Source organism: Aotus nancymaae, unplaced genomic scaffold (assembly GCF_030222135.1).
Source record: "Aotus nancymaae isolate 86718 unplaced genomic scaffold, 86718_ANA_hifiasm-v0.15.2.pri h1tg000008l, whole genome shotgun sequence".
NCBI classification, from domain to species: Eukaryota; Metazoa; Chordata; class Mammalia; order Primates; family Aotidae; genus Aotus; species Aotus nancymaae.
This window is the reverse complement of record NW_026988419.1, coordinates 35922419-35937563: the sequence shown is the minus strand read 5'-3', so window position 1 is coordinate 35937563 and position 15145 is coordinate 35922419. Positions and strand designations below refer to the sequence as shown.

At 38.4% G+C, this 15145-nt stretch overlaps 1 protein-coding gene across 1 annotated transcript in view; it reads right to left on the bottom strand.

The window, feature by feature from the left end:
• Positions 1-15145, bottom strand: part of RFTN2 (raftlin family member 2) — a 66194-nt gene that overhangs the window by 34514 nt on the left and 16535 nt on the right. Inside the window, exons 2-5 of the mRNA XM_012454075.3 lie at positions 13699-13882; positions 11116-11230; positions 6323-6602; positions 3661-3870 (exon numbers count right to left, since the gene is read on the bottom strand). Of these exons, the coding sequence (XP_012309498.1) occupies positions 3661-3870; positions 6323-6602; positions 11116-11230; positions 13699-13882 (789 nt within the window). The remainder of the gene's footprint in view (positions 1-3660; positions 3871-6322; positions 6603-11115; positions 11231-13698; positions 13883-15145) is intronic.

Sequence of the window (15145 nt, the reverse complement as noted above, 5' to 3'; positions counted from 1 at the left end):
GGTTGCTGTGGGGACTAAATGAGTTGATGAATGCAAAGTGCTTAGCACAACGCTGGTATATAGAAAGTACAAACTAGGTGTTTGCTGCGGTCGTTGCATTCTTCCTGTTCAGGACCCCGCAGGGACTGGCTGCTGCTTACCTCTTCCACTATGTCCACAGCCATTCTCTTGCCTGCCTTGTTCCAGAAACACAGACCTTTTCCCAGTTCCTCTTTCCTGCCCAAAGGTCTTTGTACCTTTAGATGTGTTTCTTCGGCCTAGAATGGTCTAGCTCTGGTTCTCACAGGCCTGCTCCTCTCCAGCTGCCTAGCCTCAGTGTGATGGCTGCCTTCTCAGAGGGGACCTCCTGACCACCTCTTGAAGCGGATTCTTCCCTGGTACTCTCGCCACAATATCCTCTATGGTCATGTCACGCAATTTTCTTAGTTTTAAAATTAGATATATATGTTCTGACACTTTTACTGCCTGGCTGCCCGATGCCACACAGCTAGTGCCTTGAGAGTAGGAAAGAGTATTATAAACCCAGTGCCTGGCATGGGGCCTGGCACATATGAAATGAGTAAAGAGACGTTTGAATGTTATTACTCCATCCCGACTCTTCATTGTACTACCTCTCCTCCACTAGCGCCACACAAATATTTTTACAGGAGTGGAAAGATTGAAATGAATAACAAGTAAAGGCTGATAAGAATTCATAAAAATTCAAAATGTAAGGCCAGGCATAGTGGCTTGCGCCTGTAATTCCAGCACTTTGGGAAGCTCAGATGAGCGGATCACAAAGTCAGGAGTTCAAGACCTGGCCAACATAGTGAAACCCTGTCTCTACTAAAAATACAAAAAATTAGCCGGGTGTGGTGGCACGCACCTGTAATCCCAGCTACTCAAGAGGCTGAGGCAGGAGAATTACTTGAACCTGGGAGGCGGAGGTTGCAGTGAGGCAAGATCACACCATGGAGTGCAATAGTGTGAGACTCTGTCTCAAAAAAAAAAAGAAAAAAATCAGAATGTAGCCTTAGATGTGATATGCTAAGGTGCAGGAAGACTATGCTCTGGGGGCAGTGGGGCATTTGGAGGCTGGTGAAGTGTAGTCGCCTCAAGGGTGATTGTGCCTGTGTGTCCCAGGGTGTGCTTCACAGCAAAAAAGGCTGTTAGAGTGAGTGTGGAGGGGCACTGAGAAGGAATTTCACAGATCTTACAACTTTTACCTCTGACTCTGCTGAAGCGAAAACTTTCTAAACATTTGTTCCCCCTCTCTCTGTGTTTCTGGAGGGAGGCATTTTATTCAATGTGATTTGTGGGGTAATATATTTAAATTTCGGAGCACTGTCTGGTTTTGTTCTTCCATTCCTCATGGTGGGCTAACTTCTGACAATATTTTGGAAGAGGACAGAAGCAAGACCAAAAATATGCATTGCCTGCCCCCACCACCCGTCCTCATGTGCTTTAGATGTCAGGCATCAAACGTCCCAGAACAAAACCACCAATTCAGCCCTGCTTCCTTTGACTTGCTTCTCACAGTGACACAGATATTGGTCACAATTTCCCCTCGGCAACTTCCCTGTGTACTCCCAGGAAAGTCCCAAATGACATGCCCAGTTGGCAGACCCCACAGACTGATGTGGCTTGTGAGGGGCTTGGTATAGTGTGTAATGTCAAATGTCTAATGAGACATTCCAGAGCTGCTGAGAGGGGGAGATTCTGCATCCCTCCCTATCCCCCCACCCCCCACGAGCTGCTGAGAGAGGGAGTCTCCCTGGGGTTCTCTAAATAGCTTCTGAGGCTTTAAGAACAAAAGCCACACAGAGCCTGGCTGGCAACTGCTGTGGCTAATTTTATTTTCATCAGGCGGGACCCAAGGCAGGGATGCCTGAGAGAGACTGCAAAAAGAGTATGTTTTGTTTCTCTGTTCAGCAGTTAGTCACACATCAAAATTTGAAATGGCTTCAACTTAGACGTTTTGGAGAGAAGAGAAACAGGTGAGAAAGAGAAAGAGAGAGAGAGAGATTATGAAGCATAAACCGACCTCTAAATAGATGATCCACACTAAAAGTACTGTAATTGCACATAACAAGTACAAGTGGCAGGAAAGAAAACTAATGCCAGAAAATGAACTCTGACTGTTGGCTAGGCATTATAGGAGTCACTTTACATTTATTATATCTTATTACATTCTCACAAAAATAAAAAGTAGGAGTATTTTTATTCCTCTTTAGGAAACTGAGGCTCAATGAGCTCAACAAACTTCCCAAATGACAAAGCTAATAAGTAGAAGACATAGGATTTAAACCTTGATCTGTCTGATTCTAAAGCTCATGCTCTTCCTATGAAACTTTGCTGTTATTGTAAAAGGTCAAGTTGGAAGAAGCTTCCAATAACCAAAAAATACTAAGAAATATTTTTAATTTATTTATATATGCATATATATATATTTGAGACAGGGTCTCAATCTGTCACCCAGGATAGAATGTGGTGGTACAATCATGGCTCACTGAAGCCTTGATCCTTTCACCTCTGAGTAGCTGGGAATACAGGTGTCTGCCACCATGCCCGACTAACTTTTTGTATTTTTTATAGAGATGAGGTTTCGCCATGTTGCCCAGGCTAGTCTCGAACTCCTGGACTCAAGCAATCTGTCTGCCTTGGCCTCCCAAAGTGCTGGGATTACAGGTGTGAGCCACAATGACTGGCCTACTGAAAAATACTAAGAAATATTTATTAAGCACCTGCTATGTGCCAAGCACTATGCAAGGTGTTATATTTCTGGGTGCTCCAATGGGCTTGATCCTTAATATTGCTAGTTAAAAGGGCCTATTGGAACATGACTCCTGATTTTAAAGTATCATCCAAAGTCTTTAGTTGCATCAGTTAAGGTAATACTAGGCTGATTTAACAATAGTAAGGTACAGGGAGATCTAATTTGCTTTTCATGCTTTCCTCTAACCTCATAGAGTTAGGGTTCCTAATTATCCTGGCTTTCATAACCTTCACCTTTCCTAATTCATTTTTCTAGTTTCCTTACTACCTTTTCTTCTTCTTTTTTCAACACTCATCTCTTTAAAAAATCTCCCTAGAAAGTCATATTTGAGAATTTTTAATTGTCTTTGTTTTTGTGATAGACACAAATGATTACATACTCCATTATAACTAAATGAGAAAGGCTAGAGAGGGATGAAAGACAAGATGAAGACAGAAATAAGAACAGAGCCAACATCACTTTCTAAACCAAAGATTACTTTTCTGTACAAATTATAGAAAGAATCAGGTATAGATTGACTCTATACATGGTAGTGTCCAAAATTGGGATAATGTAATAAATATGAATAGTAACCATGAAATGCCATCATAAACCTCCCATTTGGACGATTATAATACATCTTATTTGGAAAATTCTCCTAGTAAATCATGCAGTGGTTTCCCAGTTACAACCCAACAGTGAACATTTTACGTTATAATTCTGCCCACACACCAGGTGTCCACTGCGCTTAAGGAGCTTTAAGCTTTTAAATTAAAGCTCCATGTCTGTGTAACAGTTGGAATTTATTTCCTTAGGAATAATATCTGTCCTTTCAGCCATAGAACTTAGGAGGCAAAAACATTTTCACTGATTTTGATACAAGTTCAAATTCTTTAGATATAAAATATCATTAACATAAAACTTACCCTTAGATGTTTCCCAGAATACAAAAGAATCAATTAAAGACAAGCCTTGTTTATAATAAAATGTAGTTAATTCCAGCCAATCGGCATCAAGTGTACTAATGACTGATCCTTTTCTCGTTACTTTCATTGACAGGATGCCTTCCTGATAGGTCCAGGAGGCTGAATCATCGTCAAAAACATTGAAGACTGTATATAATTTGTTGTCTGAGGCTAGGCATTCAGAAGGAGAAAAAAGAGGAAAATTATAATTTTATTGATTAAAGATTCTTAATTTTCTCACTAGTCATGAGATAATCCAAGCATACAAACAAGCACTCAACTTAATTAAATATCAATATTATATTTGCTTCAGCCTATTTTTTTCAAAGAAATGAGAAATGGATACAGTCGAGGCTACTAAGTAGTATCCTCTAATTCTATTCTCCAGAAATAAGTACTATAATGAAGTTGGTGTTTATTATTCTCACGCAAGCTTTTATTCTTTTAATGCATCTTTATATACCCACAAATTATATGTAACATTTTACAGTTTGAAAACATTAAAAAAGGTATCATACTGTAGATATGAATTGACTTTTTGTTCAACATGTCTTTAAAATGTAAATAACCATATAGACCTTATTCATTTATTTTAACTGCTACATAGAATGCCAATGTTCTATTCTCCTTTTAGTGGACATATACATTATTTTCAATTTTTTTGTTATTACAAACTTTCTATCTCCTTGGACATGTGTGAGACTGACTCTAGAACAGACATGGAAATGCTGGATCATACCTTCTACTTTACTAGGAATTAGCAAATTCTTAACTTGGGGTCAAAGGATCTACACCTATGGTTGTGTTTTAGGAAGTTTAACATCACCTGTATGACAGACCAAAGTATCTGGGTTCCATGGATTTCACCAGATACTCAGAAAGGTCTTTTGTGCATTCTCCCATTCTCCCTCCTCTGATTAAAAACCACTGCTGCAGAAAGGTTATTGAGAAGTATATAGTTTAAAAATACAGAGAAAGAGAGGAATCTAATGATTGGTAGTTACATTAAGTACTATATTGGATTTAGAACTTAAAGGACTGGAAATAGACATCTGATTTGCTCAAAGTGAGGGTGGGAACTCATATGGAGTTTAAAGGTAGCAGTGGGTGGGAGATAGTGAATTGCTCTCCTACTATAATTCCAATATCTCTTGCTCACTTTTACATTCTGTTATGGTTTGGCTGTATCCCCACCCAAATCTCATTTTAACTGTAGTTCCCATAATCCCCACATGTTGTGGGAGGGACCAGGTAGTGATAATTGAATCATGGGGGCAGTTTTTTGCATTCTGTTCTAGAGACAGTGAGTTAGTTCTCACGGGATCTGATGGTTTTAGAAGGGGCTTCCCCCTTTGCTAGTCTTTCATTCTTCTCTCTCCTGCCACAATGTAAAAAAGGACATGTTTGCTTTCCCTTCTGCCATGACTGCCAGTTTCCCAAGGCCTCTCCAGCCATGCTGGACTGAGTCAATTAAACACCTCTTTCTTTTACAAATTACCCAGTCTTAAGTATTTCTTTATTAGCAGCATGAGAACAGACTAATATACATTCCTATAATTTTTACATTGCAGAAAAATCAGGGAAGTTGTTAGCTAGGGAACAGGTGAGAAAAGAGGATGATGGTGGTGGTGGTGGAGATGGGTGAGATCTAAGTTGGTAAATGCTCCTAGTTATTTTTTCAGGAGGTGCAACTTTTGTGGCTAAATGAATCTCTGCCATGTATAGGATGCTAAGCACATCAAAACATGACCCAGAAAGCCTGATACCGAGGTGTGCTCCTCCAGTGCCAAGACTGATTGAAGCATCAGTTAATAGCAGTTAACATAGAGTTTATTCTGTGCCAGGCACTGGGTGAAGCACTTTGTAGACATTTCTTATTTACTTCCCACAACAACCCACTGAGGAAGTTCCTACTATTACCCTCTTTTTATAAAGAAATTGAGATATCTGGTTCCAGAGCATATGTGTAGGCTTTGCTTTTCTCTGATAGTGCTTTTTTAAAAGCATGCCCACAAAGGTATCAGAAAACTTTGAATGGTCCTAAATGCGTAAATAAAATATTCTCAATTTCTTGGGAAAACTTGCTAGCTGGCACAGAAGAATACAACTGTTGTTCAAAGTTATTTTCGAATACAGGCACTATTGTTATATTAATTGTTTCATCACGATGTGCCAGTTTCATATTCTAGTTGATGATTAAAGAAAGCCAATTAATTTCAAAGGTGAAAACCACCCATGAAGTGGGAAAGGCCAAAACAAAAATTCTCACACGCTATTTATTAGTACAAACATAGATCAGAACAGCTTTTTAGACTTAATAGACTCACTTATTTGGTACACATGTACAGCCTCCAATTTACAAGGGAATTTTTTATGACTAGATGGAAACCAGTCTTCAACACAAAGTTTCATTATGTGGATGGCATTGTATGTCCTGCCAGACACAATTGTCTAAAAAACTGCCCTGCCTTATTGCTGACTGTAATAACTTTTAAAAATCATGACAAGTTTACATTAGTTCATTTAGTTGTTGTAATCTTTAGCCTATTTCTAAAAGAAAACCTCAAAAATGTATTTTGCTTAAACTATAGTATCTTTTCTTTCAACCAATCGTATCTATTACCTTCTTCCTTTCTTGATTTAGAGGAACTGGGGCTGCCATTTTGTCCCATTTGATATTGTTCACTTTCATGATGAAGTTCTTCTTCAATTCCACTTTCAGATGATTGCCCACTTAATGTCCCTTCATTCCAACTTCTACAGTTTTCATCTGAACCGTGTCTTACATGTAGCATTGATTCTATATCTCCATCATGGTTGGTTCCATTGCAGAATTTAGATGGAGAATAATGCTGCGATATGAATCCAACAAATTTCATTCCTCTTTTAGCAGCGGCATTAATCTGATATTTAAAAAAAATGGCAGAATAAAATGTAAGCTCTATTTTCATTGATTACTTTATCAATTAACCTTTAGGCTTACTGAGGAAATCCACTAGAATATGGAGTAACTTGACCAGTTACAAAAAACTCTTTCATAAACTAATTAATCACCTGTAAAATAGCTCTGCTCCCAAGACCATGCCACACGATCATCATGACCTTCAAACAGAACCAAATATACTTTAAAAATTATGAAAACAGGAATTACTTTTTCTCTGAAGGGCCGCTGTTTGGGAAGAACTAGTAATTCTGTAGCATGATTTTTGCAGATCATTTAACAATAATGTCTCCAGTTGGAGGAAAATTAATACCTAGTCCAAGAAATCCCTAAAACTAGCATTACCAAATACATCTTCATTAATAAACAAGAGCTTTATTAATTTAAAAGCAAAAAACATGTAGTTTTGTTTATTTGATGGTAACAAAGAAAAATGTTAAAAGACTGATTCTAGACAAACATGGATATAAAGCATAAGCCCAATTCATACCACTACTCTTACAAAGCATTCTGATCAGCTTATGTCTTTATTCTATTGTCTGCTATCTGGGCCAAATACATAGGATTAGATTCAATCCTATCAGTTAAAGAATAGGATTCTAATGCATATGCTATAATGCCAGTGAAATAATTTTTGAGAACTTAATGCTTATTTTCACACTCAGCACTTTTCCCATTGACATATCTGTAAGATTTAACTCTTATTTAAATATAACAGCCAAAAACCTAAGGCATGTTCCTCTCTGTTTTTACTTCATTTCTTTGTTCTATTTGTCTTCTTCATGTGTTCAACTGGCAGCTCCTTTGAAGGCAGGGACTATGTCTTATCCTTCTTTGTATTGCAGTGTTTTGTACTCATAGGTGCTGTATAAATACTTGTTAGTTAAACGAAGAAATAGCAATGTCTTTTATATGGTTACTGTTTTAAACATTTAAACTAAATGTTTTAAATGTTACCTGGAAGGAGAGGAGAGAATTCTGATGGAGGTTGCAAATGCAAACATTTAGAGTCAGAATGAAATGGAATGAGGAAAGCCAAGAGGAACTGGGGCAGAACAGAGAGCAATGCCCAGTCAATGGGGATAACTTAATTCACTCAGCTCCAGCTTGTGATGTAATAACCAAGCGAGTTAGAAGGAATGCGCCACACACTGAGCTCCAAATTAAGAGTCCTTTTTATTAGCTGGTGATCAAGAGATGGTTAACGCTCAAAGTTCTCTCGGTCCCGAGGAAGGGGTTTGATTTTCCTTTATACCTTGATTTAGGTAGGGGAGGGGGGTACCTAGCTGAAGCGGAATTTTATGGAAGCAGAACAGGCAAGTTAGCTAGTAATCAGCTGGGAGGAGGTTCCCAGTATTGTTGGTTGCTAAGGGTATTTCCAAACAATCACCAAGGGGGGTTCAAAGAGAGTTATACACAATAGCAGGTGTGCTTGCCAAGCAGGATGCAGTTAGTTACATTAGTTATATGGTAGGACAAGCACAGAGTCAGCATGACAGAAGCACAGCGTCAGTGCGGCCCAGTTATGCACCCAAAGGGGCTGTGGTAGGGAGAGGGAAGCTAGGTTTGCAGCTAAGATGGAGTCAGTTAGGCTAACCCAGGTTAGGTTATTACAGTGAAGCAGGAGAATTCTGACAAGGGGCAGAGAGTGTGGGTGTGTGGAGCTAGGACAAGGGACTAGGGCTGGTGAAATAGCATTTATTCCCATGAATTAACATATTGAGATTGTAACCATTTAAAATAACCACAAATATTCCTTTATATCAGTTGTCCTGGGAGAGAATAAGGAGGGATAGAGATATGGCATTCTGCAGGTAGAAATGGGTGAATTTATTGTCAGTGCTTTCTCTAGGTCTTATTAGTTGATTTCAGCAAAAAGATGCAGAAAAGCTTTTTTCTTTTTCTTTCTTTTTTTTTTCTTGAGACAGAGTCTCACTCTGTCACCAGGCTGGAGTGCAGTGGTGCAATCTTAGCTCACTCCAATCTCTGCATCCCGGGTTCAAGTGATTCTCCTGCCTCAGCCTCCTGAGTAGCTGGGACTACAGGCATGCGCCACCACGTCCAGCTAATCTTTGTATTTTTAGTAGAGACGGGGTCTCACCATGTCGGCCAGGATGGTCTCGATCTCTTGACCTCGTGATCCGCCCACCCTGGCCTCCCAAAGTTCTGGGATCATAGGCATGAGCCACCGTGCCTGGCTGCTTTTTTCTGTTACTAGGAAATTTTATCTGGAAAGGTCTGGTAACAAATATAATATTAATTTTTTTTCCATTTTTCAAATTGGAGGATTGTTATTTTTAAAATGTTATTTTTAGTTTAAAATTCTGAGAAACCTAATTTTAAAATTAGGGTGAACACTGGTATAATGTTAGAACTTTAAAGTTAGCTGTTCAACAACCAACTCTACACAAGGCAGCCACTCAAAAATAATATTTGGCATTCATCTATGGCTCTTGTTCATACCTGGAGCAATGCTCAAATATTTCATGTGCTATGTTTCCTGAAGCTTTTCTCTTAATGAAATAACCCCGTTACTCGAATTGCTGAAATAACAGTACTTTCCTTTTTAAACAGATCTTTAACTGTGTCCAGGAAGTCAAATGCAAAACAAGGGCTCTGATGATGATCTATTAAGACTAAATTAGTAGCTACATTTTTGTTTTCAAAAGAAATTTGCTGCAGTGGATTTATTACCAGAAAAAAAATTTCCCCGAATAGTACTAATAAACAATATGCATACTTTGTTTCCAAATTGAGTCTCAAAGAGTTTTCCTAAAAACCCTTATTGAATAGTGTGACTTTGTAACTAAATGGAAAATAATCATTAGCAACTATAACTGGCTATCCCCAAACCACAGATAATCATACCTACATGGTATTTTAAAACTTGGAGGATTAAAGAATAGGATTCTAATGCATATGCTATAATGCCAGTGAAATAATTTTTGAGAACTTAATGCTTATTTTCACACTCAGCACTTTTCCCATTGACATATCTGTAAGGGATGACTTGAGCCCAGGAGTTTAAGACTAGCCTGGGAAACACAGACTCCTGTTTTTACAAAATAAAAAAATTAGCTGGGTGTGGTGTCACATGCCTGCAATCCCAGTTACCAGGGAGGCTAAGGCAGGAGAATTGCTTGAGTTGGAGACTTTGAGACTGCAGTGAGCTATGATTTTACCACCGCACTCAGATTATTTTCTCTAAAAAAAAAAAACAAGACAAAACAAAACAGGATTTATGATTCTTCTTACTAAATAGGTATTCAAGAATATTGCATTAATTTGTTACAATTCCACTTGTATTATGAATGTTAACTTTTCTTTGTTTTTATTATTGTTATTATCAGAGATAGAGTTTTGCCCTGTCACCCAGGCTGGAGTGCAGTGGCTTGATCACAGCTCACTGCAGGCTCACTTCTGGGCTCAGGTGATCCTCCTGCCTTACCTTCCTGATTACATGGTACTACAGGCACATGCCACCAGGTCCAGCTGATTTTTTTTTTTCAGTTTTTGTAGAGTTGGGGTCTTGCTATGTTGCCTAGGCTGGTCTTGGAATTCCTGACCTCAAGTGGTCCTCCCACTTCGGCCTCCCAAATTGTTGGGATTACAGGTGTGAGCCACCACACCTGGACTTAACTTTTCTTAAAGCTTTGCTAACACTTAATTTTAATTAAATTTCCCAATTTAACACTGGTGAGTTCTCAGTTTTTATTTACATTAAACATTATTAGGTTGAACCTGTTACCAAGTGTCTTCTAATTATTTGATGTTTCTAACTTTTATATTTGCTGTCCATAGTCTCTGTCTGTCTATTTAAGACTGCATATTACTTTCATGGATTTGTACTCCTTTCCTGTGATGTATATTTTGAAAATGAAGCTCTCATAGGACACATCTGTTGCAGATTTCCCTTCGATTCTTCCTTTTTAAGCTTAATTTTCCTAGTACAGTTAAGTTATATTTATATACTCAAACTCCTTAATGTAGTCATTGTATATATTTACTCTTCATTTTATTTTTTATATTAAAAATTACCTCTTTATCTCATCTGAAATGTGGAATTTATTCTCTGCAGAGCAATTATCTACTTTCCCAACAGCATTCATTAAATAATGGTTGCTCCTCCATTTTATTTCATCAGGTTTGTCATTAAACTTCTTATATTTGTCTACATTTAGTTCTGATTGTCCATTTTGTTTCATTGGCCTGTATTTCTGTTTTAAACTCTTTTCAATTTGGCACAAGTGCTTCGATATGTTTTAAATTCTGGTAGAAAAGTTACCTTTCATTTGCCTATTCTTTATTTGTCTTTTTTCTTTTTTTTATTCTTCCTAACATATTCTATCACATTTTTATTTTTATTTCTCTTTTTTTTCATTTTCCTATTCTTTTTAGGGTAAAAAAGAAAACTGACAAAGAAGAAATACCAAATGTTTCTCAATAGCCCATGAAAAAGTGCATAAATTTAGTACCTTTTCTATCAGTTCTTTTGCTGCGTCATTTGTTTGTGCCTCAGAAGTTAGAGGACATTCCTCAATCACAAGCCTTGGGCGTCTTTGTCCACTCAGTGCTGCTGAATTCTTTGGGCTGTAACAGAGGGAATATGTTCATGATTGGAGGCCAATTGCTACTTTTCAGCTAATATGCCCATGTGAAAATGAGTGAGCAACTCACAAACTAGGTCAAAGTAATCGTTTTTTGTTATTTCAAGCCTTATGGCTATCTTCTTACATAAAAATACCAGAAAAACACAGTAACTTCTATTAACTCAAATTTCCTTAAACTACTATTAATTTAATTTGTAATTTAGAAAGAAAGAAAAGCTTCAAGTCTGTTGTTTTAATAAAAGTTATAAGAAATAATTTTAGGTTGTTGTTATAGCTTATCCAACAAAAGCACAAGTAAAAATTCTAGTTAAATGCAAATAAATATTGCCCTTTTTCCTTTTTCTTCTTTTCTGATCCTTTTTCTTTGCTTATTCTTAGACTTGCCAGGATACTGCTAAGTCTATCTGAAGTAATTTTAAAGCAGAAAAGATAATTCACACATGGTTGATAAGATTTGTAATTAGGACATGAGCATTACTACTGTCCAAAAATGTCATGTTTGCTTAGTAATGCTTGAACTAGTAAATATCTGATGAGGCTTTATATTTTAGTGAAAGCTGAAGCCTGTACAACCCACCAGACATGTTTAAGTATGTAATTACTTCGTGGGAGACACTGTCCCTTAAAAACACACCTGGAATTTTTTTAGAGTCTTGCCTCACTCTGTCACTCAGGCTGGAGTGCAGTGGCACGATCTCGGCTCACTGCAACCTCTGCCTCCCTGGTTCAAGTGATTCTTCTGCCTCAGCCTCCCGAGTAGCTGGGATTACAGGTGTGTGCCACCATGCTCAGCTAATTTTTTTGTATTTTCAGTAGAGACGGGATTTCACCGTGTTAGCCAGAATGGTCTCGATCTCCTGACCTTGTGATCTGCCCACCTTGGCCTCCCAAACTGCTGGGATTCCAGGTGTTCCTTTTAAGGCCCTTTCTTGTTTTTTTTTTTTTTAAAGTCTCCTATTTTCTTGGTTTCCCTCTAATTTCATTTTTCCTTCTCTGCTTAGCCCTCTCATAAAGTGATCGTTGTTGATCCATCACAATAAAGAGAAAACACAGTTTTTTCCCTGGTCTTTGAGATGGTTTTGATATACAGTCATGCACTGCATAATGATGTTTCTGTCAACAATGGACCACACATACAGTGGCAGTCCCATAAGATTAACGTATTTTTACTGTACCTTTTCTATCTTTAGGCATGTTTAGCTATACAAATGCTTATTACTGTGTTACTATTGCCTACAGTATTCAGTCCGTAAGGGACTGTACAGGCTTGTAGTCTCGGAGCAATGGGCTATACCATATAGCCTCGGTGATAGTAGACTGTTCCATCTAGGTTTGTGGAAGTGCACTCTATGATGTCCATACAATGATGAAACGGCCTAAGGACACGCTTCTCAGAACGCATCCCTGGCATTAAGTGACATAGTAGTTGAAGAGTTATGTAAAAAAATTTAATGTGTTAATCTAAGATATTTGTCCGGTTATCTTTATTTTTCATTGGAAAGAGCAACAGTATTTTACTATGAAAACCATCAAATTTACAATCTAGGCTGGCAAAAATGGCTGCAGTATTGTTTGGAAAAGTAGGTATTAAAATAAAAAACACTACAAGGGTTAGCTTTTAAATTCTATTTTGGGAAAAGGGCAGAGGTCTATCCAATTTGTGAGAACTTGTCATACTAGGTCTTTCTGTTATTAAAAGTTTTAGAATGAGCTGGGCACAGTGGCTCATGCCTGTAATCCCAGCACTTTGGGAGGCCGGGGAGGGTGGATCACCTGAGGTCAGCAGTTTGAGATCAGCCTGGACAACATATTGAAATCCCATCTCTACTAAAAATACAAAAAATTAGCCAGGTATGGTGGCGGGCACCTGTAATCCCAGCTACTCGGGAGGCTGAGGCAGGAGAATCATTTGAGCCCTGGAGGCCGAGGTTGCAGTGAGCTGAGACCGTGCCATTTCACTCCAGCTTGGGCAACAAGAGCTAAACTCTGTCTTGAAAAAAAAAAAAGCTTTAGAATGTAGAGATGGTTTCTGTTGCCACTATTATAAAACAATGCAGGACAGTCAGAAAGTTTAGTGAAAGTGGACCTGGTAGGCCTGGTCAGCTCTTTAGCTTAGTGATAATATCAGTAGCTCACTGCTACTCCTGCAGCTGCTGAAGTGCCTACAGGAGCTTCCAGGTGCCTCTGGAATCTATTTTGCTTTCCCTTTGTTCATTGACATCCTCACTTAGGACCCATTTGTCTGCAAGAAGCAAAAATCAGTCAGGAGTTTTAAGGAAGGAGGTGTAAATTTCCTTGCTCCGATCCAGGTTCCATTGCGGAAAATGTGCTTTAAACTAAAACCCTCAATTATTCTTTCTTCTCTGTCACTTGATTCAAAATTTCTTTTTCTTTTAGACAAAGAGAACTGTCACTCTCACCTGCTTCTTTCTTGAGCAGCGTGCTTACCTTAATTTCAAGCGCGACAGCACCACTCTATAGAGGTAACTTGCAGGTAGGTGTTTTCGCTGCCCCACAGGTTGTATAACAGGATGAATAGCCCCAACAATATATCCTTTAAGATAATAGTCTTCCACTTTTGTTACGATATCTAGAATTGAATTTATTTTGATGACTGCTGGGTTTGATGAAGCTGAAATATCAAAAGCAAAGAGAAATTTGCACATTCATAAGATTGAATTATACATTATTTCTACCTATGTGTGATAATACTAATGAGTAGGAAAAGATCTTGGCCAGGTCCAGTGGCACATGCCTGTAATCCCAGCACTTTAGAAGGCCAAGGCAGGAGGATTGTTGAGCCCAAGAGTTTGAGACCAGCCTGGGCAACATAGCAGGAACACAGCAGGACCCTGTCTATGAAGAAAAAAAAAAAAAATCTCCAATGGCTTAATCTCAAATAAAGTTAATTTAACATGTATTTACACTTAAAAAATTTTTTTTGAGATGGAATGTCACTCTGTTGCTTAGGCTGGAGTGCACTGATGAAATCTCGGCTCATTGCAACCTCCCCCTCCTAGGTCCAAGCGATTCTCCTGTCTCAGCCTCCTGAGTAGCTGGGATTACAGGTGTGTGACACCACGCCCGGCTAATTTTTTGTATTTTTAGTAGAGACAGGGTTTCACTGTATTAACCAGGATGGTCTTGATCTCCTGACCTCGTGATCTGCCCTCCTTGGCCTCCCAAAGTGCTAAGATTACAGGTGTGAGCCTACACCTGTAGGTGTACAATTTAAAAATGTATTTATACATTTTTAAAGTCATTTCAGAAAAAGGAAAAGTGACCTTACAAATTAGTAGACATATAATATCACCGATATGTCTAAAGCAGAAATACAATGTCTTACATGTTTTTTTTTCAATTAAGGCAGTTTCATTTTTAGGATTTCATTTGAGTGACTATATTTCCATTAATAGATATTGAAGACATACATAGGAGACACAATAATTTGAAAAGCCGACAATTTTTATGACTGGACAAGAGGAGATGCATAATTTCTTTTCTTTTCCTTTTTTCTTTTTTGAGGGAGGGTCTCACTCCACCCTCCAGGCTGGTGTGCAGTGGCACAATCATGGTTCACTATAGCCTCCACCCCCTGGGCTCAAGCGATCATTCCACATAGCTGGGACTATAGGTGTGTGCCACCACACCCTGCTAATTTTTGTATCTTTTGTAGAGGCGAGGTTTTTCCATGTTGCCCAGGCTGATTTCAAACTCCTGAGCTCAAGCAAGGCTCCTTCCTTGGCTTTCCAAAGTGTTGGGATTATAGGTGTGAGCCACTGCTCCCAGAAGAGATGCATAATTTCTCAAAAATAAAATTTATATCAACCTAATAATTAGAAATGGGAGAAATGGCATTTATTAAACAGCACTTGTCAAGTGCTTTCTTATTTCT